This window comes from Hemiscyllium ocellatum, chromosome 37, assembly GCF_020745735.1.
Source record: "Hemiscyllium ocellatum isolate sHemOce1 chromosome 37, sHemOce1.pat.X.cur, whole genome shotgun sequence".
NCBI classification, from domain to species: Eukaryota; Metazoa; Chordata; class Chondrichthyes; order Orectolobiformes; family Hemiscylliidae; genus Hemiscyllium; species Hemiscyllium ocellatum.
In genome coordinates this window covers 20880377-20903659 of record NC_083437.1, presented here as the reverse complement: position 1 = coordinate 20903659, position 23283 = coordinate 20880377, and the positions used below count along the sequence as shown (strand labels likewise).

At 40.2% G+C, this 23283-nt stretch overlaps 1 protein-coding gene across 5 annotated transcripts in view; it reads right to left on the bottom strand.

Moving 5' to 3' along the window:
- ccdc30 (coiled-coil domain containing 30) overlaps positions 1–23283 on the bottom strand; it is a 156511-nt gene that overhangs the window by 113592 nt on the left and 19636 nt on the right. For 4 of the 5 annotated variants that reach the window (XM_060852015.1, XM_060852018.1, XM_060852019.1 and 1 more), the window contains exons 4-9: positions 20290–20480; positions 17987–18067; positions 14233–14316; positions 12003–12156; positions 7154–7225; positions 3057–3172 (exon numbers count right to left, since the gene is read on the bottom strand). In XM_060852015.1, the coding sequence (XP_060707998.1) occupies positions 3057–3172; positions 7154–7225; positions 12003–12156; positions 14233–14316; positions 17987–18067; positions 20290–20480 (698 nt within the window). The remainder of the gene's footprint in view (positions 1–3056; positions 3173–7153; positions 7226–12002; positions 12157–14232; positions 14317–17986; positions 18068–20289; positions 20481–23283) is intronic. The other variant, XM_060852017.1, reaches the window with a different exon arrangement.

The window sequence follows — 23283 nt, the reverse complement described above, 5'->3', positions numbered from 1 at the left end:
AAATGTATGCTTCCACTCCCACCCAGTAACAAATCTAAATCTTCTGGCAGGGTCCATAAAATTCTGCCACGGCATTTTCCCATTAATGTCACTCAATTCAGGAATCAGAACTTTTCACCTGGACAATGCCTTGGATGTTTATCTTTATGAAACATAAAGGGATTGCAGTATTTGTTCACAAAGATTGTCCTTCATTTCTGCATTCCTTTGCAAGCCATGACTCAGTTGGTTGCTATTCATATTTACTCCCAATAGTGTTTTATATCACAGCTGAAACAGCACCAAAAAAACACAATTCCTTAAAGATCATTTACTGCTATGGTTTCAAAGGCATGAATATTTGTGTGTAGTTATGAAGGAATAGCTTGTCTACCCATTCATTATTGAAGCTGGGGCGATGGGGTTCAGATCAAATGGCTAGTTCCGTAAAGAAGCTGCAATTTATCTCACTGCCAAATGATGAGAACTGAAAAGCCACTCAGAAATGCATATTAAATATAACAAACCAAGTGTCACCATTGCTGAATTTTGTCTCTAATCTCTCTCCCCGAAACTTCTTTTTTATCCTTGTTCTTTCAAAGTTAAAAGAATACACATTCCATGAAAAAAATCTCTCTTTCCTGCACTATATTATCATACTGTCTCCTTGTTCAACCTAGGCTTGGCTTTTTGTAGAGTTGAAATTACATTGCAGCCTTTAAAAAATGGCATGTGGGTCCCAATTCTGGGATTTTTACTCCCTTTCCCAGCACCTTCAATTGTCACCAGTCACTAGACCATTCACTGCACTCCAAAATGGCTGACTGCAAAGCAGGGGTACATATCTCTTTAGTGGACTCGGACTAGCATTTCCATGATCCATGGTTAGATGATCTCAGAGGAGTTAAGCACCAGAGATTGGAATAAGGAACATCTTAAAAACGGATTTCAAAAGGCCATCAAAAGGCCTCACGACTCCTATATTCCAAATCAATGCCAATTCATGCTCCTTCACCCAATCCCAAATCTCCTTTGCCCCCAAACCAATTCAATGTCAACTCATGTTCTCCAGTGGTCCCTTATACTTTCCATACTGATACCTGACCCTTCCAAGCCCATTCACCTAGAATGCACTATGTACAAAAAACCCAAGAACCCTATGTAACATTAGCAAGTGTGAAATTGCTTAGAAAATAAACATCCGTTCATAATTCTTGGGGAAAAGAACTGGTGTTCATAAAACCCTATAAAAGTGTCAATTAAACAGATTACTGAAGTCTAAGAACAAGAACTTTAAACACTTTGTACCTCTTAATCTTACAAATAAACATTGAGGTATTGTTAACAAAAATCATAAAGAATAAAAACTTCTTGTAGTCACGTAAAGGTATCAAAAAAACAAAGTCAACAGTTCTCCCAAGGTCCAACCATCAAAGAAGTAACTCAATAAACTCTGTTTACACAGCAGAGGGACCTCCACCACCCTGAGAGCCCACAGCATTAGAGTCATTGAGATGGACAGCATAGAAACAGACCCCTCGGTCCAACTCGTTCATGCCGACCAGACATCCTAACCTGGTCCCATTTGCCAGCACTTGGCCCATGTCGCTCATATACCCATCCAGATGCCTTTTAAATGTTGTAACTGTACCACCTCCACCAATTCCTCTGGCAGCACATTCCATACATGCACTACCCTCTGCATGAAAATGTTGCCCCTTAGGTCCCTTTTAAATTTTTCCCCTCTGACCCTAAACCTATGTCCTCTAGATCTGGATTCCCCCACCCCAGGGAAAAATACCTTGCATATTTACCCTATCCATGCCCCTGATGATTTTATAAACCTCTATAAGGTCACCCCATAACCTCAAATACTCCAGGGAAAACAGCCCCAGCCTGTTCAGCCTCTCCCTATAGCTCAAATCCTCCAACGCTGGCAGCATCTTTGTAAATCTTTTCTGAACCCTTTCAAGTTTCACAACATCTTTCTGATAGGAAGGAGACCAGAATTGCACGCAATATTCCAATAATGGCCTAACCAATGTCCTGTACAGCTGCAACATGACCTCTCAACTCCTATACTCAATGCTCTGACCAATAAAGGAAAGCATACCAAACGCATTCTTCACTATCCTATCTACTTGAGACTCCACTTTCAAGGAACTATGATCCTGCACTCCAAGGTCTCTTTGTTCAGCAACACTCTCCAGGATCTTCCCATTAAGTGTATATGTTGTTCTCTGATTTGCTTTCCCAAAATGCAGCACCTGACATTTATCTAAATTGAAATCCATTTGCCAGTCCTCATCACATTGGCACATCTGATCAAGATCCCTTTGCAAACTTAATCATTATATCTCCTATGTTCATATCCAAATCATTTATATAAATGACGAAAAGCAGCGGACCCACCACTGATTCTTGTGGCACACTATTGGTTACAGGCATCCAGACTGAAAAGCAACCCTCCAGCACCACCCTCTGTTTTCTACCTCCGAGCCAGTCTTGTGTCCAAATGACTAATTCTCCCTGTATTTCATGAGATCTAACCTTGCTAACCAGTCTACCATGACAAACCTTATTGAACACGTTACAGAAATCCATATAGATCACGTCCTCCGCTCTGCCCTCATCAATCCTCTTTGTTATTTCTTCAAAAAACTCTTATCAAATTTGTGACATGATTTCCATGCACAAAGCTATATTGACTATCCCTAATCAGTCCTTGCCTTTCAACAATGTGCCCACTACCAATGTCAGGCTCACCATTCTATAGTTCCCTGGGTTTTCCTTACAAACTTTCTTATTTTGTGGCCTTCCTGTGTGGTGTCTACTCTGCTTGCTGCTGGTTGAATGCCAATTTCGCAGTAAGAGGCTCTTAAATTGACATTAATTGCTTGATGAAGGCACAGAAATGATATCCACAAGCTTTCCCAGCCAGATTTAATGGAGCAGATGTGGGAAGGTTACATGGACCACCATTCACCCCCACCTGCCTCCAAACCAGCCCCAGGGGAGGGCACTACATTCTGCTCATTGTATTCAATATTGTAACTAAATTGATGCAAGTTACTTACTACTTCTAAAAGGGATTTCCGTTCTGAGTCCAATGATCGTACACGCTCACGTAGTGCCAGGATTTCTTCATCCAGTTTGCTGTTCTGTTCTTTGGCTTTATCTAGTTCCATGAAGTCTGTGAAAAAAAGAAGGAGATTTGAATTTTTTTCAGGCAATTCCTTCTTCGTTACTTGCTCTTTGATGGATTCTTCCTTTTTGTCTTGCATTTCTTCCAGCTTTTCCTCTTGCTTTTCCTCTTCTACAGGTAGAGGCAAGTCCTTGCTGTCTAAAATCAAGTCCTTCTCTTTTCTGATCTGTTTTTTGTGTTTTTTACTGAGTTTCTTGTTTTTTGCAAGCACTTCCTTTGTTACAGGCTGTTTTGCCTCAGTTAAATTCGGCTTGTCCATAATTCAGCTAGTGATTGCACATTGCCCCAAAATATATACATTAGTGTGTCAGGGAAAAACAATAATATTGGGCAACTTTTGGACCATCATTAGCCTGATGGTTACCTTCAGCCATTTGGCTGTGGTTGGCCAATACTTAACAAGGTGCTGTTTCAAAAGCTTTTGCCGCCTTCAATGAACACAATCAACATGTAGCTGTGACGTCATGCTTTATGATGCAAAAGTGTTCTTTCTCTTTTTTATGAAGACTGCTTACTTTTGAAGTTGTGTCCTCTAAACACAGAATGATTGAGTTCAATTGTGAGTGCACATATGTATTGGTATGTTTGGTCTATGGGTATTTCACAAATTGACAGATGAACCATGTGAAGCCATTTGATAACTACACCAGTTGCGTGGTTTTAAGAGAAAATGATGTGTCCTTTTACTTATGTCTTGGTGATGTATAGTCAACTGCATTCACTATATAGTTGTGCCATCAATTTTCTTCCCAGAACAACTAACTCTGCCATCTCTGTTCCTCACATGAAGGCAATGACTCTTACTGATTTAACATTTAATCAACAAGATAGATCAAGGTCCAAAGTCGGGAACAATCAGAATGTACAAGTCACCAGCAATATAAGGCGAGATCTCAGGGAAATCAGAGGCCTGAGGCACATCAAATGTATTAGTCTGGAGGAATGGAAGGTTTAATTACGCAGTGACTGGAATAGTTGGGGAAGCTTTAGGAATGGTAATGATCACAGGGATTGGTGAAGTAGATATCCAGCAGGTAAACAGAAAAGTGATTAACTTTTTAATACCAATTAGGAGTGAGAATGTTGATTTTTTTTCATTCCTACTTCGTAAACATTGAAATGTTGAGGTTAACTGCAATATCCTCATCACTGGTTCAGTCGAGGTCATATTTTTACATAAATAAAGAAAAACTTCAGGAGTGACACTTCATACTATCCTACCTGACCACTTCCTTATCAGATTGATCACCAATTATTATATTTTTCCATTAACGTCCATCACACACCAATAGCTGGGTCTGACTGGGGCCAGATTGAAGATTGGGGCCAGAAAATAGTATCCCAACATTCCTAAAAAGAGCTCAGTAAATTTAAAACAAGACAACACAAGAGATCTCTAGGAACAATGGGTAAAGGATGATGTAAGCTTTTAAATGCTTCATAAAATGATTAGTTCTGGAATCTTTGACATGTTTTCACTATGATGAAATGAAACTGGAGAGTTCTGCACATTGTGAGACCGTTTTGAATGGCATTAAAGAGTTGCATCCTAGCCAGTCACATGGAATATAGCCTCTGTGAGGAAGAAGGGGATTGAAAGTTTGCAGAAATAGCTTTTGTTTTAGGTCCACTTCCCAAATGGAAAGATTTATCACTTAGAGCTGAATACTGAGTACAAGAATTTCAGTGTTCAAGATAAAATTTTAAGCAGTAGTTTTACAGATTGGTAACAGTTGAAGCTGGTTCAATATGTCACTGCTATTCTAAGGTTAAACCTTTAGAAATTAAATTTATAGAAATCAGGTTATCTTTTAATAAAGCTTATGAGGCAGGGGATCATAGATTGAGACAAACTATAGCTTTAACATATACCAGTGATGCCAAAAGACATTACCCAAACAGTAAGTTATCAATCTTGCAATCATGCTACAGGAAGGCACTCAACAGATAGGGACCATTTTAGCTAAAGGGATAGGAAATTTTCTTGCTTTCCTTACACTCTTATGTCTTATAACTATCATATTTTAGATCAATTATTAGGCTTTTTGAAGGATGTAACTAAGTATAAATGATATCTTTCCTGTAAAGTCTTGTACTTTTTAAATTACAAAATATCTCATGGCTTTCCTCAACCTGCTAAGCCTGAATCCAAGTCTTCCCTCAGCTCCAACCTTAATCTGTTCATGCGGTGTTTGAGATTACCTTGGTCAGGAGGCTTGGGAGTCCCCATCTCTGCCCTTGCAACCTTGATCCCTCTAATAAACACACAACTTTCCAATATGGTCACCAAGCTAGCTTATGGTATAAATGGTTCTCCATTTACCTCTATCTCAAAGATCTATCCTCAACCTCAACATCTTCAATCGCCCATTCCTCACCAAAGACCTTGGAGATGCTAATAAAGGCAAAATATTGCAAATGCTGGAAATCTGAAACAAACACAGGAACACAGTATAAACTCAGCAGGTTTGGCAGCATTTGTAAGAAACAGAGTTAATTCTGCAAGTCCAGTATGATTCTGAACTTCATAAGAAGAGAATACTGGACTCAAAATGTTAACTCTTTCCTTTTCCACAGATGCTGGTAGGCCTGCTGAGTTTCTCCAGCATTTTCTGTGTTTGTTCCTCGAACATGTTGTTGCATTCCAAATCTCTTTCACAATTCAAGATTTGTATATTTCCAATAAGATATCTGCCCTGGTCAGAGCACTGAAACAATTTTTATCAAATGATAAACTCTTTATCCACTGACAATTCTCAATCCACCTTGTTCCTTTCAAATAGTTTGCAACATTTAGTATATTGACCCCACTACCCTTTTATAGCATACATTTCTGTTGACCAGCACAATGAGAGTGCTCTTGATTTCACTCAAAGATGACCAATTTTAGTGACAGCACTTTTGGCATTGGTTGGTCTTCTCATTCTTTAATCTTTGGAAAGCCCAAGAATTGACCTTTGACTCCCCCCAAACCCAAATCCTCTTCTACATTCTGCTCCTCAATGACATTATCTGTGGACATGGAGTCAGTTTCCACCCATATAGAATAATACCTAGCTATCACCTCTCTCGATTTCTTCACCATATTTGAGGTGCCAGTGGCAAAACCTTAGGCTTAATAGCTACTTCTGCTTTATACTTAACTGGTTTTGTGGGTGGCACGGTGACACTGTGGTTAGCACTGCTGCCTCACAGCGCCAGAGACCTGGGTTCATTTCCCGCTTCAGGCAACTGACTGTGTGGAGTTTGCACATTCTCCACGTGTCTGTGTGGGTTTCCTCCAGGTGCTCTGGTTTCCTCCCACAGTCCAAAAATGTGCAGGTTAGGTGAATTGGCCATGCTAAATTGCCCTTAGTATTAGCTGTAGGGGAATGGGTCTGGGTGGGTTGCGCTTCAGTGGTTTGGTGTGGACTTGTTTCCACACTGTAAGTAAGTAATCTAATAAAGTATTGGCTTCAATATTGTCAAATGAATGAAAATGCAATGAATAAATTGAGATAGAAATATTATAATAATGAAGCCAATGATTTCATACCTTGGCTACTAAAGGCCAAACTGGTAAAGGTAAAGCTTATAGTATCATGTGTTTAGCCACCATTTAAAGAGATGACACAAGTCTGACTTCCATTGACCAGCAAACACTTGATGGATGATTGCGAAAAATGACAATCAGTAGTAATGGAAAAGGCTGGAATTAAGGCAATTCTGTTTGCTGGGGCAAAGCAAAAGTGTGACGTAGCAAGCTGTTCACATAAGGTTTGGCTGTAGGGGTGGACAGTGTGTGACATTGGGCAGGTTGTAAAATTAAAGTACTCACGGGAGTTGGAATTCAGGAACTAACCTAAGCAGTTATATGCATAAGGCTAATGCTGCGTGGAAAAGCTCATTTTAAAGCCAACTGAATTTTAAGGATTGCTGAAAATGAATAAGACCAACTTTAAACCCCACAAAATTGCAAGTCACACATACCGCTCTCTACCAACTTAGACACCTCCTCCTTCAGCGTTTTGATCTCCTGACAAGCAGTCTGAAGAGTTGTGTCTGAATGACAGAGAACATACAGCCAAATGTTTAAGTTGTACAGTGTATGAAAACAAACTGATCAAATTTGCACAAGAAATTATTCTTCTTTCTCCCCCCTTCTCTTGTGAACATGGCAAGATTGATTCTATCATCTTTCAATGTCATAAATATTTTGTGTACAAGCATAAAGATCATGAAGCAAGTAAAGAGTTTCTGGAAACAGGAACAGACTACACAATGCACAAATAACCCATGTCAATTGACTCCAAGGCAGGCAACACACCAATTCTGCTGAAGAAAGATCACGGGACTTGTAATGTTAATGCTGCTTTCTCTCCACAGATACTGCCACACCTGCTGGGTTTCTCCAGCAATTTCTGTTTTTGTATCAGATTTATAGTCTCCACAATTCTTTGTTTTATTACACCAACTTTGTGTTGCCTTCAGACTTAAATGGTTTCTCTTGGAGTCCATGTCTATAGATCCCTCAAAAGTTGCCACCCAAGTTGATAGGGTTGTAAAGGAGGCGTATAGTGTGTAGCTTTTCTTAGCGGGGGATTGAGTTTAAGAGCTGCAAGGTTATGCTGCAGCTCTTTAGAGCTGTGGTTAAACCACACTTGGAATATTGTGTTCAGTTCTGGTTCCCTCATTGTAGGAAGGATATGGAAGCTTTAGAGAGGGTGCAGAGGAGATTTACAAGGATACTGCCTGGACTGGAGGACTTGTCTTATGAAGAAAGGTTGAGGGAGCTAAGACTTTTCATACTGAAGCGAAGAAGGGTGAGAGATGACATGATAGAGGCATAGATAGACTGAATAGTCAGAGAGACTTTTATCCAGGGCAGAAATGGTGATCATAAGGCAACATAATTTTAAGGGAAATGGAGAAAGGTTTGGGGAAATGTCAGAGGTCAGTTCTTTACAGAGAGCGGTGGGTGCGTGGAATACACTGCCAGCGGTGGTAGTAGAGTCAGATACATTAGGGATATTTAAGCAACACTTGGATAAGCACATGGATGATAGCAAAATGAAGGGTATTTGGATTAATTTGGTCTTAGGGTGGGATAAAAGGTTGGCACAACATTAAGGGCCGAAGGGCCTGTACTGTACTGTACTGCTCTATGTTCTGTGTGTTGCCAGTACAAACTATAGCATCGATTGACTCCATGCAGCTGGGAGCACAAAAATGTAACTTGTTAGCACCAGTTAGTTTGTCTGTACTGCTTAAAGTTGGCAACTCTTATGAGGGGCATATTTTGGTTGGGCAGGTGATGGTGAATACATAACAAGTGAATCTGACCCAGGAAATAGTGAGGAATGGCACAACATGGAGAGAGGTGTTCTAAACCTACACTGCAGGGCTTCGTAGAGGATGTAGAAGGTAGAAGAGTTCTATCCATAGGGAGCCAAGAAACGTTCCAGGCACGTGCTCAAAAGTTAATGTGAGCAACTAGCCATGAAGGTCTGTGCCAGGAGTCATGGAGATGTACAGCATGGAAACAGACCCTTCGGTCCAACCCGTCCATGCCCAAGCCTGAAAATGTTCCACAAAAACTTTAATTACTTCATATGGATGCTTTCCAACTTTTTCCCATTCTGACTCCATTTTGAAGGTTGGAAATTACCATGACCCCAGAGTATGAGGCAGTGGAAATTGGTGGGCACAGGATTAGTAGGGAGCTGTGAAAGCGAGGTGCTGTTTAAATTGCCGTGTTTTTACAAGAAAACCAGTCATTTTTGACTTGGGTTTTTCTCACAGCAGCAATCAGGCTTCAAGGTTAGTTTACTCATGCCCACCATCAAAACAAATGACAAATATAAGGGATCTCACAGTTGTTATCTACCTGAACGTCAAGAAGGCCTTTGACAGGGAGCTGCACAGGAGGCTACTGAGTAAGATAAGGGCCCATGGTGTCAGAGGCAAGGTGCTAGTATGGAAAGAAGCCGAGCTGTCTGGCAGAAAGCAGAGAGTAAGTATAAAAAGGTCCTTCTCAGGAAGGCTGCCGGTGATAAGCGATATTCTGCAAGGTTCAGTGCTGGGCCATAACTTTTCACTTTATACATTAACGATCTGGATGAAAGAACTGAGGGCATTATGGCTACATTTGCAGATGATACAAAGATAGGTAGAGGAACAGGTGGTACTGAGGAGGCAGGGAGGCTGTAGAAGGATTTGGAAGGAGAGGGGGCAAGAAATGGCAATGGAATACAATGTGAGAAAGTGTGAGGTCATGCACTTTGATGGGAAGAATAGAGGCATAGGTTACTTTCTAAATGGGGAGAAAATTCAGAAGTCTGAAGTGCAAGAAGACTTGGGAATTCTAGTCCAGGATTCTTTCAAGGTAAATTTGCAGATTGAATCAGTAATTAGGAAGCCGAATGCAACGATGGCATTTATTTTGACAGGACTTCAATATAAGACCAGAAGAATGTGATTGAGAAACTTAACAGCCATGATGAATGGCGGAGCAGATTCAATGGGCTGAATGGTCTAATTTCTGCTCCAAAGTCTTGTGGTCTTGTTACCACTCTATCCCAGCTCTAAGGCAGCCATTGTTGCCTTGGAGCTTGTGACCCCAAAATTTTACACTGGCCTGGATGTTGCATTCTTCAGCCAGGCCTTCTAAGCCTAGAGTTGTTCTAGGTTATCTAATAAAGCTATCTGCAGTCTCCTCCAACAGAAGTCAACAGGTAAAAGCACATGGAAAACAAACATTAAGGGAATATTTAAAGGTGATGACACTACTTTTGTATACAATATAGCGAGATCATTTATAATTTTGGCTTGGAATGTTTAGTTTGTGATGATGTTCATTTTTGCAATGTGGCTAAGTGGAGGTGACTGGGAATTAGGTGTTGAGGTTACTGGTATTGCCTCAACTGAATTCTCCATGGACTGACTAGGGAGGGAGGGACTATCTAGCATGCCTCCTTACCTTCTCATATTCAAAGAGCACATCAGTTGGTAGTAACACAACCTATAGGAGACATTACAAATCTGACACCACTTTTCTGAGTACTGCTGGGCTCCTGATGAGTGCTTCAGCAGTATAAGTATGCTAATGGTGTGTTCCTTCACACTGCATGTGGTAGCATGGTTTTTACAGTATGCTAGCTGTGCAAGCATGCATGTGTTGGGCAACATTTAATAGTCAAAAGCCCTTGTAACCATCTTATGATTTGCTATGCTGACGGAACTGTAGCTGGTACAGTGAACTGTAGCAGAATAAAGACATGACCAATGTGCCATATATTTTTCTATTGAACACGAGATGTTCATTTAAGAAGATAGGCCATTTAACTCTTTAAATGCTGTTGTGTACACTTAGGAACTTAACAAGGCTGATTTGGGTGTAGGATGTATGGGAACATTTGGGTTGCATGGACATTGTGTAGCTTAGAGGGAACAGTAAACACCACTACTGCCAGGACAGTAGGCATTGACCTACCTTATGTGATACCAATGCTCACACACTAGGTGGATGTGAAGGAAATGGAATTATTTTTCTAGTTCCAGTATAGGACTGAATTGATGCTGGCATCCACTGATTTACACACATGCAGTCAAAGGCACCCTGCACCATAGCAAAGTGTGAAATCCAAGAGAAGGTGCTTGCAAGTACTTCCAAATAAACCTGTTGGACAATAACCTGGTGTTGTGTGATTTTTAACTTTGTCCAGTCAAGCCCAACACCAGCACTTCTACAACATTCCAGGTTTAGTTTTTACATTTTACTGTCTTTATGAAGTATTCCTTGATTGCACCGCAATAGTATGTAGTCAGTGTGAATGAAGCCCCCATCAAAGCTGGAAGTTTTATCGAGTGTTACTGCATCTTGAGTCGCTCATCAGTGTGGAAAACTCAGTAATCAAATGGTATCTTGGAAATATCAAATCTGATTTTCTGCTTTCAGAAACTGCAAAATAACTATCACGTTTTAAAAGAATCTGGAAGTTAATTGTTTGATTGAAATAAATCCCTCTTTGTTTCAGGAAAATAAAAATGAATTATCAACATTTCCTGGATTTTTAACACCTTTATATTTGTTCATGGGATGTGGGTGTCACTAAGACAGCATTTAGGGCCCATCTCTAATCACACTAACTGAATGGATTGCCAGCCCATTTCAGAGAACAAATAAAAGTCAACCACATTGCTGCGAGCCTGGAGTCACATATTTCCTTCCCTAAAGTGCATTGGTGAACCTGATGGGTTTTTACAACAAACAAATGATAATGCTAACATGGTCAACATTAGGCTAACTTTTAATTCTAGAATTTTTATTGAATTCAACCATCTGCCCTGGGATTCAAACCCTTGTCTCCAGAGCATTAGTATGGGGTTCTAGATTACTAGCCCAGTGCATTAGCTCTATGTCACTGCTTCCACCTCGCAGGAATAATTACTTATGCAAATTAAACCAAGCATAAAACACTGCATGAGTTTGATTTGGTCTTCTATCCAGCCTGCAGGCTAAAAATCAAAAATGGGCATCAAAATAAGGTTGGCATAGGAATTTGAATTGTGGGCAGTTTCTAAACTGTGTAATGTGACTGTATTTAAAGCAATTAAGTTAAAACTAGACAAAACAATTGTCACACCATCCTTAATAAACAGGGGAGAATATCTATTGATATGACTATTTAGGGTGGAGTAAGGTTGTGGTCTAACACTAAATTAGAAAAGGTTGTTGTTAGGGATGGTCAGATGTCTTATTGACAATTCTCTCCAATGCTGTCAATCTCAGTGATGGAATTAAAAGAGTTGATAAAGCAATAGTTTAAGCCTCACACACCATTACTGCTATGAACTTTTCTCTCCATGTCCAATTCATCCGTTAGTCGACGGATTTCCTCGTGTGCCATCTCTAATCGCCGTGCTGCCTCATCCAGATCTCTCTCTGCTCGTTCCCGAAGCTTCCTCTCTTTCTCCAGGTCCTCTTCATGTGTCTGTAGTGTTAACAAGAGCAAAAACTCAAAAATGAACAAGTGAAAATGTATAAGGGAGCCCATGGACTGCTGTTAAGAGGGAATTGACACAGAATGAAAGACAAGGTGCAGTGAAAACCTAGGAAACTTCACGGAATACCAAGTATCAGTAGCAGTCTGACATTAAAGTTCTGAACCTGATTTTGCAGTTTGAACTTCTACCTTGTAGAAGCAGATCAGTTACTAATAAATATGGTTTATTTTCCATTAACAAACTTTGTGATCAAGTTTGGAATACTTATGATGTAAGTCAGGTACATACTTATTTTGAGTATCTGGTTGTAGCACCCAGAGTTTCTGGTTTAGGTACAAGAGCAACAGACAGAATAAAGCTTCTTCTTTTGTTGTCCAACTCAACAACTTCCCATTCATGTTCACTAAACAATGAACCCAAGTAACCCCTGTTGGGAACATGGGAATTGGTGTAGACTGACTTAGGAATTAGCTGGGATGTCACTTGTATGGTGAAGTACTCTCAACTACATGGAGGTATTTTCCTTATCAACCTGTTCAGAGACGTTATTGCACACCCTTACAGCAGGTGGGATTTGAACCCTGGCCTCCTGGTCCAGAATGAGGGACATTACTGCTGTGCCACAGGGGCCCCCTCTCCACTACATGGAAAAGGGTAATCTGGAGGTACAGTTAACCTTCTAGACAATGACATGTAAGGAGAAAATTTGGAGGAAAGAAAGAAAATAGAAGTGAATGCCATGGACATACTGTATCATGAATCAGTGAATCATTACTTACTTTGTGAGTTTTGAATTTCAAATCATACTACCATAGGGAGACAGATAGATTATATAAAATAATAAATTTTAACTTTGCATCTCAAAAATTCAAAGAAATTACACGGTGTATCCCTGTTCACCCCAACACCCTTCCTTTGAGAACATGTACATCATGAGCTCAATATAATTAGAGAAAATACGAATGTAACATTTGTAGAAACGCAGCAAATGGTGTCTTGGAACCCTAGATGCTTTCACAATTACTCAGATCGCATTAAGAATAGAACTGAGACATTAACCCCATCTTCCAATTATTCAGTACTGATGTCAGACTGGCACTCTTGGTCTGTCAGGGAAAGAGGAGGTAAGAGGGAGTTAAAAGGAAGTGAGAAGTTCCGTACATGCAGAATCTGGTCACTGCAGAAGACATGCTGGAGACCTGGTAAATGGTGTTAATACAGTTGGAGTTCTATGGTAGCCCAAATCTCAGACAGAGCAAGGCAGATCAAAGATCCACGCAGTGTCCCATAAAATGGCATAATTGCAAGGGTAAAACTTGAAACCCAAGCAGATGGTGGCAAATAATTGTTGGCCTTTACACCAATTGATTTCATTCTTCAGAACATTAACCTTGCACTCTTTTCATAGCTGCATTAAGCTATTTCTTAAATTAGATAGCACATAGATGAGATATTAGGATAGTCTTAACTATCCCAGTCTTAAACAGCATTCTCAGCTACTCATTTCAGCAGATGAACTCCCAATAGCTCTATTTAGTACTTCCAATAGTACACAGTTGAGCAAAGAAAGATTTAAGAAATGCTTGATCTGGGTTGGGTTTAGGGAACTGGTAGGGCTTCAGAGTAGGGCAGAAAGAGTTTGCTCACCCCCTCCCCATCCCCACTCATTCTAACAGGCAAGTCGCTCTGTCTGATTAGTCAGGAAGCTTGCCATTCTTCTGGCCTGCCAAAACAGGTTAATCATGGCAGTGGCATGAAAAGGTCTTTAAGTGGTTGTTAATAGGCCACTTACAGCCTTAACTGGTACTGAATATGGAACATGAACCATCGACTTCTCTGAGAATTTAGTTTCTGAGGTGTTTGGAAGAGAGTGGGTACCATCCCAGTGCCAAACTACCTGAATATCAGTCCTTGCTGCAACCTTCCCTGTCACTGCTTGAAGGAGAAGATTCCACCAAAAATGTTTGTACTGTCTGTGTGCCTTTTGCTGCCATGCTCTGTGCAGATGTAGCCAGTAATTATAGTTACAGCCTGGCTACGAACAGAGATTAAGTGAGACATACGGCTATGTCTTTGGAGACGCTGTGCGTCTGCTGACGAACCCCAAATAGCTTCTTCCATGGACTTGCAGGTTCTGATAAAGGTTCCTTTTGAAAGAATAAAGTAAAAAATTACAATTAAAAGTGAAAAATCAAAGGAAAAAGTTAGAGATCACAACTAATAATGATTAAACAATATAAAGAACAGTAAAGATAAAAGCAAAGGTAGAGTTGAAACTCAAGATTCAATTAATTCCTCGCAGTGAATCATTATCTTCTAAAGCTCCAGCATCGTGGCCTGAATTGACTTCTCTGCAACTTCCATCTTTGTTTAGATTTGAAATCTGCTGTCACTCTTTTGCAAACCAAGGGATAATTACAGTGCAGTTCCAGAGACCCACTTCTTGATGCCTCTATTGCTTTTGCAGGGTAATCACTGCATAACCCTCCACTTACAGAAACTCATATTATTTAAATGGAGAAAGATTGCAGAACTCTGAGATAGTCTGGTTGCGCTGGTACACGAATCACAAAAAAGTTAGCATACAGGGACAACAAGTAGATTGCAATGCAAACAAAATGTTAGCCTTTATTGCAAGTAGAATGGAACATGAAAGTAGAGATGTTTTACTGCAACTGTACAACTCTTTGTAGAGATTGCATACACAGTATTTTGTACAGTATTAATCTCCTTATTTGACAAAGGATGTAGTTAGAAGCAGTTCAGAGAAGGTTCACTCAATTCTGTTCTGTGATGAGGGAGCTAACCTATGAGGAAAGGTTGGATAGACGAGGCTTATGTGTATTGGTATTTAGAAGAATGAAAGGTGATTTTATTGAAACACACAAGACCCTGTGGGGATTTAACAGGATGGTTACTGGGGGTAATGTTTCCTCTTTTGGTGGAGACTAGAACTAGGGGACAGAGTTTAAGAGGCTTTCCTTTTAAGGCAGAGATGAGATGAAATATTTTCTCTCAGAGGGATGTTAGTTTGTGCAAATTTTACTCTTCCAAGGTAATCTGAGATAGACCTGACAGTTCTCAGGACCAAAAGTGATAACCCCAGACCCAATGGACCTGTTACTTAGTTTGACTGGACAGACAATAAATGCTTGCCGAATTCATTTAAAAAAAACAAATTGCAGGGTTCAGTTTCATGGCTTATTTGCATCATGCATATACAGACTGCCCAACAATATATGGTGAGGATTTCCCTTTACACCATACCTTATCCATCTTATTCTACAAAACATGAAAAGGCTAAATAGTTGAGCAAATTGCTACAACCAGTTTTGAGCATGTTTTCCACTTGTAAAAGATTCCTTCACGTTTGTAAAGACTATATGGGTCTTCCACATTAATAGCAATACAGTATCCTTGTGCTCATTTGATGTTACTAGCCTCTTCATTAATATACCACTCAAAGAAACCATAGAAATTTGCACTGAAGCAATCTAGAGCAAGCACCATTCACTGAACTTATGAACTCAGCAGTTTGTCCAGTTGAGTTCAGTGTTAACAATACTGTGTATATCCAAACAGTAGTCATGATTTGGAGATGCCGGTGTTGGACTGGGGTGTAAAAAGTTAAAAATCACACAATGGCAGGTTATAGTCCATCAGGTTTAATTGGAAGCACACCAGCTTTCGGAGCACTGCTCCTTTATTAGATGGATGAAGGAACGTCGCTCCGAAAGCTGGTGTGCTTCCAATTAAACCTGTTGGACTATAACCTGGCGTTGTGTGATTTTTAACTAGATCCAAATAGATAGTGCTGCCATGAGATTCCTATTATGCTCAGAATGTTCAGTTCCTTGAGAAATGTGTCTTTGATGGATTGACATCTAACCTCACATCCCATGCATATGTCTGGTCTGTAGATGATATATTTGCTATACTTGAATTTGCTTGAATTTCCTTACATGTTCTAATAGGCTCCATCCTGTGCACAAATTCAGTTTGAAATTAGGCAATCATATGAGCTTCTTTTATTGATGTTCTAGTTGAGAAATTGCCTTGGTTCTCTTCTTCTGTCTTCCATAAACCTACCTTCAATGGTCACTACACATGTTCTGTACACTATAAAACTGGCCTCATCAGCAACCTTGTAAATAGGCCCAAAGACATTTTTCACTGTGCAAACTTTACACTGACAGGGGGCATCAAAGCTATCCTGATGGATAATGGTAATCTCGATAAGATCATTTCTCACTGCATAATGCAAACTTACAAATGAACCAAAGCACTTTCAGTTCTGAAAATGACCAATCTACCATACGTTACCTCGGGTTAAACTTTGAACAACAGGTGATGCAAAATATTTCATGCTGCTACAATGCAATAGCTAACAGGATGCTGTTGTCAAACCAAAAAGATGTTCTACGTATCACACAGAGGCAGTATATGAATTTCAGCACCTATGTAATGCCAGGCATATAGGCAGAACATCTCAAAGATTAGCAGATCACGTCAAATAGCATCACGTTCACCCAAATAATCCACTCTCGTAAAACGCAAAACATTGTTTCCAATGTGTTGTGATTCTGCAATTAGACAACTTTTGCTAAACAATCCTGGGTATACGAAGAATGACACTGACAACCAATTTGGGATTGTCAGGTGTGTGTGTGTCTGTGTGTCTGTGTGTGTGTGTGTCCGTGTCCGTGTGTGTGTCCTCATCTCTGTTTTCAATCTACTACCTCCTACTCTAAAAAATATGTCCTTTCATTTAGATTGCTTCAGAAGAGGAAACATTCTCACTGCATTGACTTTGTCATTGGCATTTATATACCTTCATTAGATCACTTCTCATTCTTCTAAACTCTGGACAGTTTAGGCCCAAACTGCTCATTCTCTCTTGATAAGACAAGCCCCTCATTTCTAGAATCAACTTAGTGATTGAATGAATGATTTTTATTGTCACGTGTATTTTACAAAGAGAAAAACAGTTAAATACAGTGAAAAACTTTTCCTCTGTTGCCACAATCCAGAGCCATTTTGAATATTTTTAAGAATAAGAAGAAAAATGACATAGCTTAAAGTGAGCCTATCACTTCTGAGCCAGCTCATCATCAATGATGCCTGTGTCGCCATCCTTCCTCCCCTGCTTCATTGCTATCCACACTGGACACAACCAACGCTGAAGTTGCCACTTTTCAGGAGCCATCTGCTGCAGCTGGGCTGATTCTCCTCTGCCACTGCCTTGCTGCTGCCTGCACCAGATCCATCAATATCAGAGTTGCATCGCTCGCTGCTGGATCCACCTCTTTGATGTCACTGTGATGCCCTTCTCCCACCACTTCGCCACTGCCAGCACCTGAGCCAGAACCAATCAGCAACAAAGTGACCGATCCTCAGGTACCTTCTTTCACCACAGAGCCTACCTCACCGACATCGCCCCCACCGATGTAGCAGCCTGTTCCAATGCAAGGAGTTATGCTCGCCCCCGGAAAATAAGTAGGGACTAACTCGAGTCCACACTGAACTCAATTTAGTGAACCTCTTTCAAATGGCCTCCAATGCAACAATATCCATCCCTCCTCAAGTATGGGGAGCAAATTTGTGTGCAATACTCTCAGTGCTGTTTTACAGTTCCAGCAATACCATTAACCTTTGGTGTAGCACTTCTGGAAACTCAGATATACATCTGCAGGATCCATATTATCCTCTTTGCTTGTTACACCTTCAAAGAACAAACTGTATCTTTTTTCAGCAACACAAAAGTATAATTCTAGTACAGGACTGTAGGATAGTATCTCCTGTGAATGACTAATTTACCTTTGCCATGGTTTCTTTGGTGCGTTGCATGGTCTCCCGCTGCTGTTTCAATTCCTCTTCCAGGGTTTGCCGCATTTGGTCCTATGAGCAAGGTGGAATGTGAATAACATGTGACCATGTGTGCTAAATCACCAGCAAAAGCAAACACTGACTTTATTATGACCACCTCTCTCAGTACAGTCAATGATTAAAGCTTCAATATTGTTCAATTTCCTAACCAATTAGTGAATGTGGATTCATTGCTGACTGTTATCCCTCTACAAGTATTTTGGCATTAACTGTTCCATTCAGCACAACCCACTGTGCAAACATGTAACAAAAAATGACTTGTGAGCAGCACGGTGGCTGTGGGTGGCACAGTGGCTCGGTGGTTAGCACTACAGCCTCACAGCGCCAGAGACCCAGGTTCGATTCCAGCCTCAGGTGACTGGCTGTGTGGAGTTTGCACATTCTCCGTGTGGGTGCTCTGGTTTCCTCCCACAGTCCGAAGATGTGCAGGTCAGGTGGATTGGCCATGCTAAATTACCCATAGTGTTAGGTGAGTTAGTCAGAGGGAAGTGGGTTACTCCTCGGAGGGTTGGTGTGGACCTGTAGGGCTGAAGGGCCTGTTTCCACACTGTAGGAAATCTAATTTAAAAAATCCAATAGCTCCAGAAAAAAAGTTACAGAAACATAATTTAAGTACATGAAGCTTGCACATTTTCATTGATTGTATTCAACCATGCTCATTTCTATTACTCATAGGAAGGTTGGAGGATTCTGTTGTCTAATGGATGATGTGATTCTGCTGAAGTGCTTTTTATCCCTCTAAAGTGAACTGCTACAGTGTAATAATAATAATAATAATAATAAGGTGTAATAATAAGCAAGCTGTCAAGCTAGAAGGCAAAGTAGAAGATACAATGAATTGTGGCAGAAAGTTTACAGTATATGGAGGCCATACCATCTTAGTAACAGGAGGAAAATATAACCTATGTGCACTAAACAGTTAGCAAAATATTACATATGATCGATAGCTAGTTCAGAACTGGAGTATTACTGAAAGAAGACACATTTTGTCAAAGTTTTACTAAATCAGCACACATATAAAAATACCAAAGCAAAGTGGAATAACATTTTATACTGCATGAAAAGAGAGTACTGACTGTTTGGCAAACAGACTACTAATTGTACAGCCACTGCCATGGAAAGTGTATCATTAGGTACTGACTGACAGTTAACTGCCAAGAGCAATAAACGAAAGTTGCTGGGAAAATTCAGTAGAGAGAAAGCAGAGTTCTTCTTCTGAATGGGACACTTATCATACCCTCAATTCTTTGTTTAAAATTAAACTAGACAGTTTGATTCTGATTGGTCAAATAATTGCCCTGAGGAATGTACCAGAGAACAGCTGTCATCAGTTTTGTCATTTTGAAACAGATGGAATGTTTAAACATGATTTTTCTGTCTGGAAAGTATAGGGCCCTAAGTACTAATATATGTAGCTTCTAGTACATACAAATGTGCCACAGTAAGACTGACTGACATCTTCAATTCAATGTTAGCATAATTCTTTGCACTTTTAGGAATATTTAGCAAATATTTTCCAAACAAAAAAAGCACATCTAATTTTGGGGTAAAAACAATGATTGCAGATGCTGGAAACCAGATTCTGGATTAGTGGTGCTGGAAGAGCACAGCAGTTCAGGCAGCATCCAAGGAGCAGCGAAATCGATGTTTCGGGCAAAAGTCCTTCATCAGGATTTTGGACACTGTATTTTGAGTTTTGCAAGAAAGAGGTGGTAGGATACAATCAATACCCTCCCTGACTGTTTCAAACATTACATCCTTTTTAATATGATCCGCTACACATGGCACATACAGCCTATATACCTAGCACCACACCAGTGCTAAAATTCATACACATTATCCATCTGTGAGACAGACAGAGTGACGTTTTGGCTTGACAACAGCATCTTATTAGTAGTGAATACCACTCACATTGCTACTGCACAGAAACAGTGTGAAGTAGCTAGATTCACCTGTTGCTCAAATTTCTGATAGACCTTACTCATCCAAAATAATATGAGGTAGGCTGGGCACAATCCAGGACCAACAGCGGTGACCTTAAGCCTATTCCTGAGTTCACATGATACACACCAGAAATCTGACAGGATGGATTTGATGCACTTTACAAAATTTGTCTTTTTTCAGAAAATTGTATGTTTTATAAAACTGTTCAAACTGATTACTTTTGAATGAAATTGAGATATTAAATCAAGTACATCTCAATATTTTATGTAGGTATTGTAACAGTTTCTTACCTGCAAGTGTGTCTCACGAATGCTCCCTGTGACACTCTGAGAATCCACATTTCTGTCTGCTGATTCCAACTTTTCTAGCAGTGTAGCACGTTCAACAAGAAGATATGCTACTTGCTCACTTGGACCACTGTGCGCAATCTCTGCTAGACCTTCTTGCTCCAACATCTCTTCCACTTCCTTCACCTGCGTCTCTGCATATCCATCAGTCCAAAGTACTTGGGTTAGTAATGAAACCTAATGAATTTCTTTTTAAATCACAAAATATTCCTTCAAAAGAAGATACATACACTTATGTATATAAGTTAGCTCGCTAAGATTGAAGATTTGTTTTCAGACGTTTCATCACCATACTAGGTAACATCATCAGTGAGAGTTTTTGGTGAAGCGCTGGTGGTATGTCTCACCTCTCTATTTATAGGTCTTGGTTTCTTAAGGTGGGTGATGTCATTTCCAGTTCTTTTTCTCAAGGGAAGATAGGTAGAGTGTAAATCAATGTGTTTATTGATGGAGTTCTGGTTAGAATGCCATGTCTCTAAGAATTCTTGTGTGTATCTTTGTTTTGCCTGTCCTAACATGAGTATATTGTCGCAGTCAAAGTGGTGTCCTTCTTTGTCTGTATGTATAGAAACTAGTGATAATGGGTCATGTCTTTTGGTGGCCAGTTGGCTTTTATGTATTCTGGTGGCAAATTGCTTGCTAGTTTGTCTGATGTAGTGTTTTTTGCAGTTCTTGCATTGTATTATGTAAATGACGTGAGATACCTGGTGGTATCTAATGGATCCTTTAGGTTCATTAGTCGCTGTTTACGTGTGTTGGTAGGTTTGTGGGCTACCATGATGCCAACAGTTCTGAGTAGTCTGGAAGTCATATCTGAAATGTCTTTCATGTAAGGTAATGTGGCTATAGTTTTTGGTTGCATTGTGTCTGTTTGTTTGGATTTGTTTCTGAGGAATCGGCAGATTGTGTTTATTGGGCACCCGTTTTTCTTGAAAAGAATTGTATAGATATTTTTCTTCTTCTTTTTGTAGTTCTTGGGTGTTGCGGTGTGATGTAGGTTGTTTAAATAATGTCTTGATGCAGCGCCGTTTGTGGGTGTTGAGATGATTGCTTCTGTCGTTGTGTCCATGTGTGTTGTTTTTCTGTAGTCACTGGTATGAAGCTCTCCATTGACTGTATGTTCAACTGTCAAGTCTAAGAATGGGATCTGTTGTTCTTCTCCTCTTTCATGAATTTTATGCCTGTCAGGATATTGTTGATGGTATTGCATGTTTCATCTAATTTGTTCTATTTTGTGATGACAAAGGTGTCATCTATGTATTGGATCCAAAGTTTGGGTTGGATAGATGGGAGGGAAGCTTGTTCGAGTCTCTGCATTACTGCTTCCACTATGAGCCCTGATATTGGTGATCCCATAGGTGTTCCGTTGATTTGTTTGTAGATTTTGTTATTGAATGTGAAGTGGATGGTGAGGCACAGGTCCACTAGCTTAAGCATGTAGTCTTTGCTGATGAAGTTGGTGCTGTCTGGTGATTGTGGTCCTGGTTTTCCCAGTACTGATGCCAGTGTTTCTTTGGCCAGGTTAATGTTAATGGATGTGAAAAGAGCTGTAACATCAAAGGAGACCATTATTTTGTCCTCTTCTATCTTGATGTCTTTGATGGTGTTCAGGTATTCTTGGGTGGAGTGAATGGAATGGCATAAATCTTCAATTAGGTGTTTTAGTTTTTGGTGGAGTTCTTTGGCTAGTCTGTATGTTGGTGTACCAGGTGGGGAGACTATGGGTCTGAGGGGGCCCAAGGTTTGTGTATTTTTGGTAATTCATAGAAGAGTGGTGTGTTAGATCCACCTGGTTTCATGTTTTGGAAGTCTGTCCTGTTTAAGTCTCCTGATTTTTTAAGAGCTGTTAGAATGGATGAGATTCTGTTTAAAAGCTGTGGGGATGGGTCTATCGCCACCTGCTGGCAAGTGTCAGTATCTGCAAGCAGAGCATTTACCTTTTTAAGACAGTTGGATTTTTAAAACAATACGGGCATGCATCCCTTGTCTGCAGGTAGATAATGATGTTTTAAGCTTTTTAAAGTTTTTCTAAGGCTTTATTTTCTTGAATATTAAGTGTGTTTCCTTCCTTTTTTTTGGCCTAATGTAAGTGCAATAGCTTGTCTTAGAAGACTGAGAGGGGTTCTGATTGAGACATATAAGATTATGAAAGAATTGGACACTCTGGCAGCAGGAAACATGTTTCCGCTGATGGGTGAGTGCCGAACAGAGGACACAGCTTAAAAATACGGGGTAGACCATTTAGGACAGAGATGAGGAGAAACTTCTTCACCCAGAGAGTGGTGGCTGTGTGGAATGCTCTGCCCCAGAGGACAGTGGAGGCCCAGTCTCTGGATTCATTTAAGAAAGAGTTGGATAGAGCTCTCAAAGATAGTGGAAGCAAGGATTATGGAGATAAGGCAGGAAGAGGATACTAATTAGAAATGATCAGCCATGATCATATTGAATGGCGGTACAGGCTCGAAGGGCTGAATGGCCTATTCCTGCACCTATTGTCTATTGTCTTATGGTCTGCTGTGTTTCTTCTGAAAACATGCATGAGAATTCTTAAAGGCACGGCATTCTAACCAGAACTCCATCAATAAACATGTTGATTTAGATCCTATCTATCTTCCCTTAAAAAAAACCGGAAATGACATCCTACCTTAAGAAACCAAGACCTATATATAGAGAGGTGGGACGTACCACCAGCACTTCACCGGAGACTCTCACTGATGGTGTTACCTAGTCATGGTGACGAAATGACTGAAAACAAACCTTCCAGCTCAGCAAGCTAACTTACATACTTATCATCAATCTGAGTTACAAATCCTCTCAAAAATCACTAATACTGTACATATATTTCTTACTGAGACCCCAATCTGCATACAGGAAGGAAGTCTGCTCCCTCAGTCTTCTACTTAATGCCATTGGGATCAGCCTTGACTCAGAGACAGA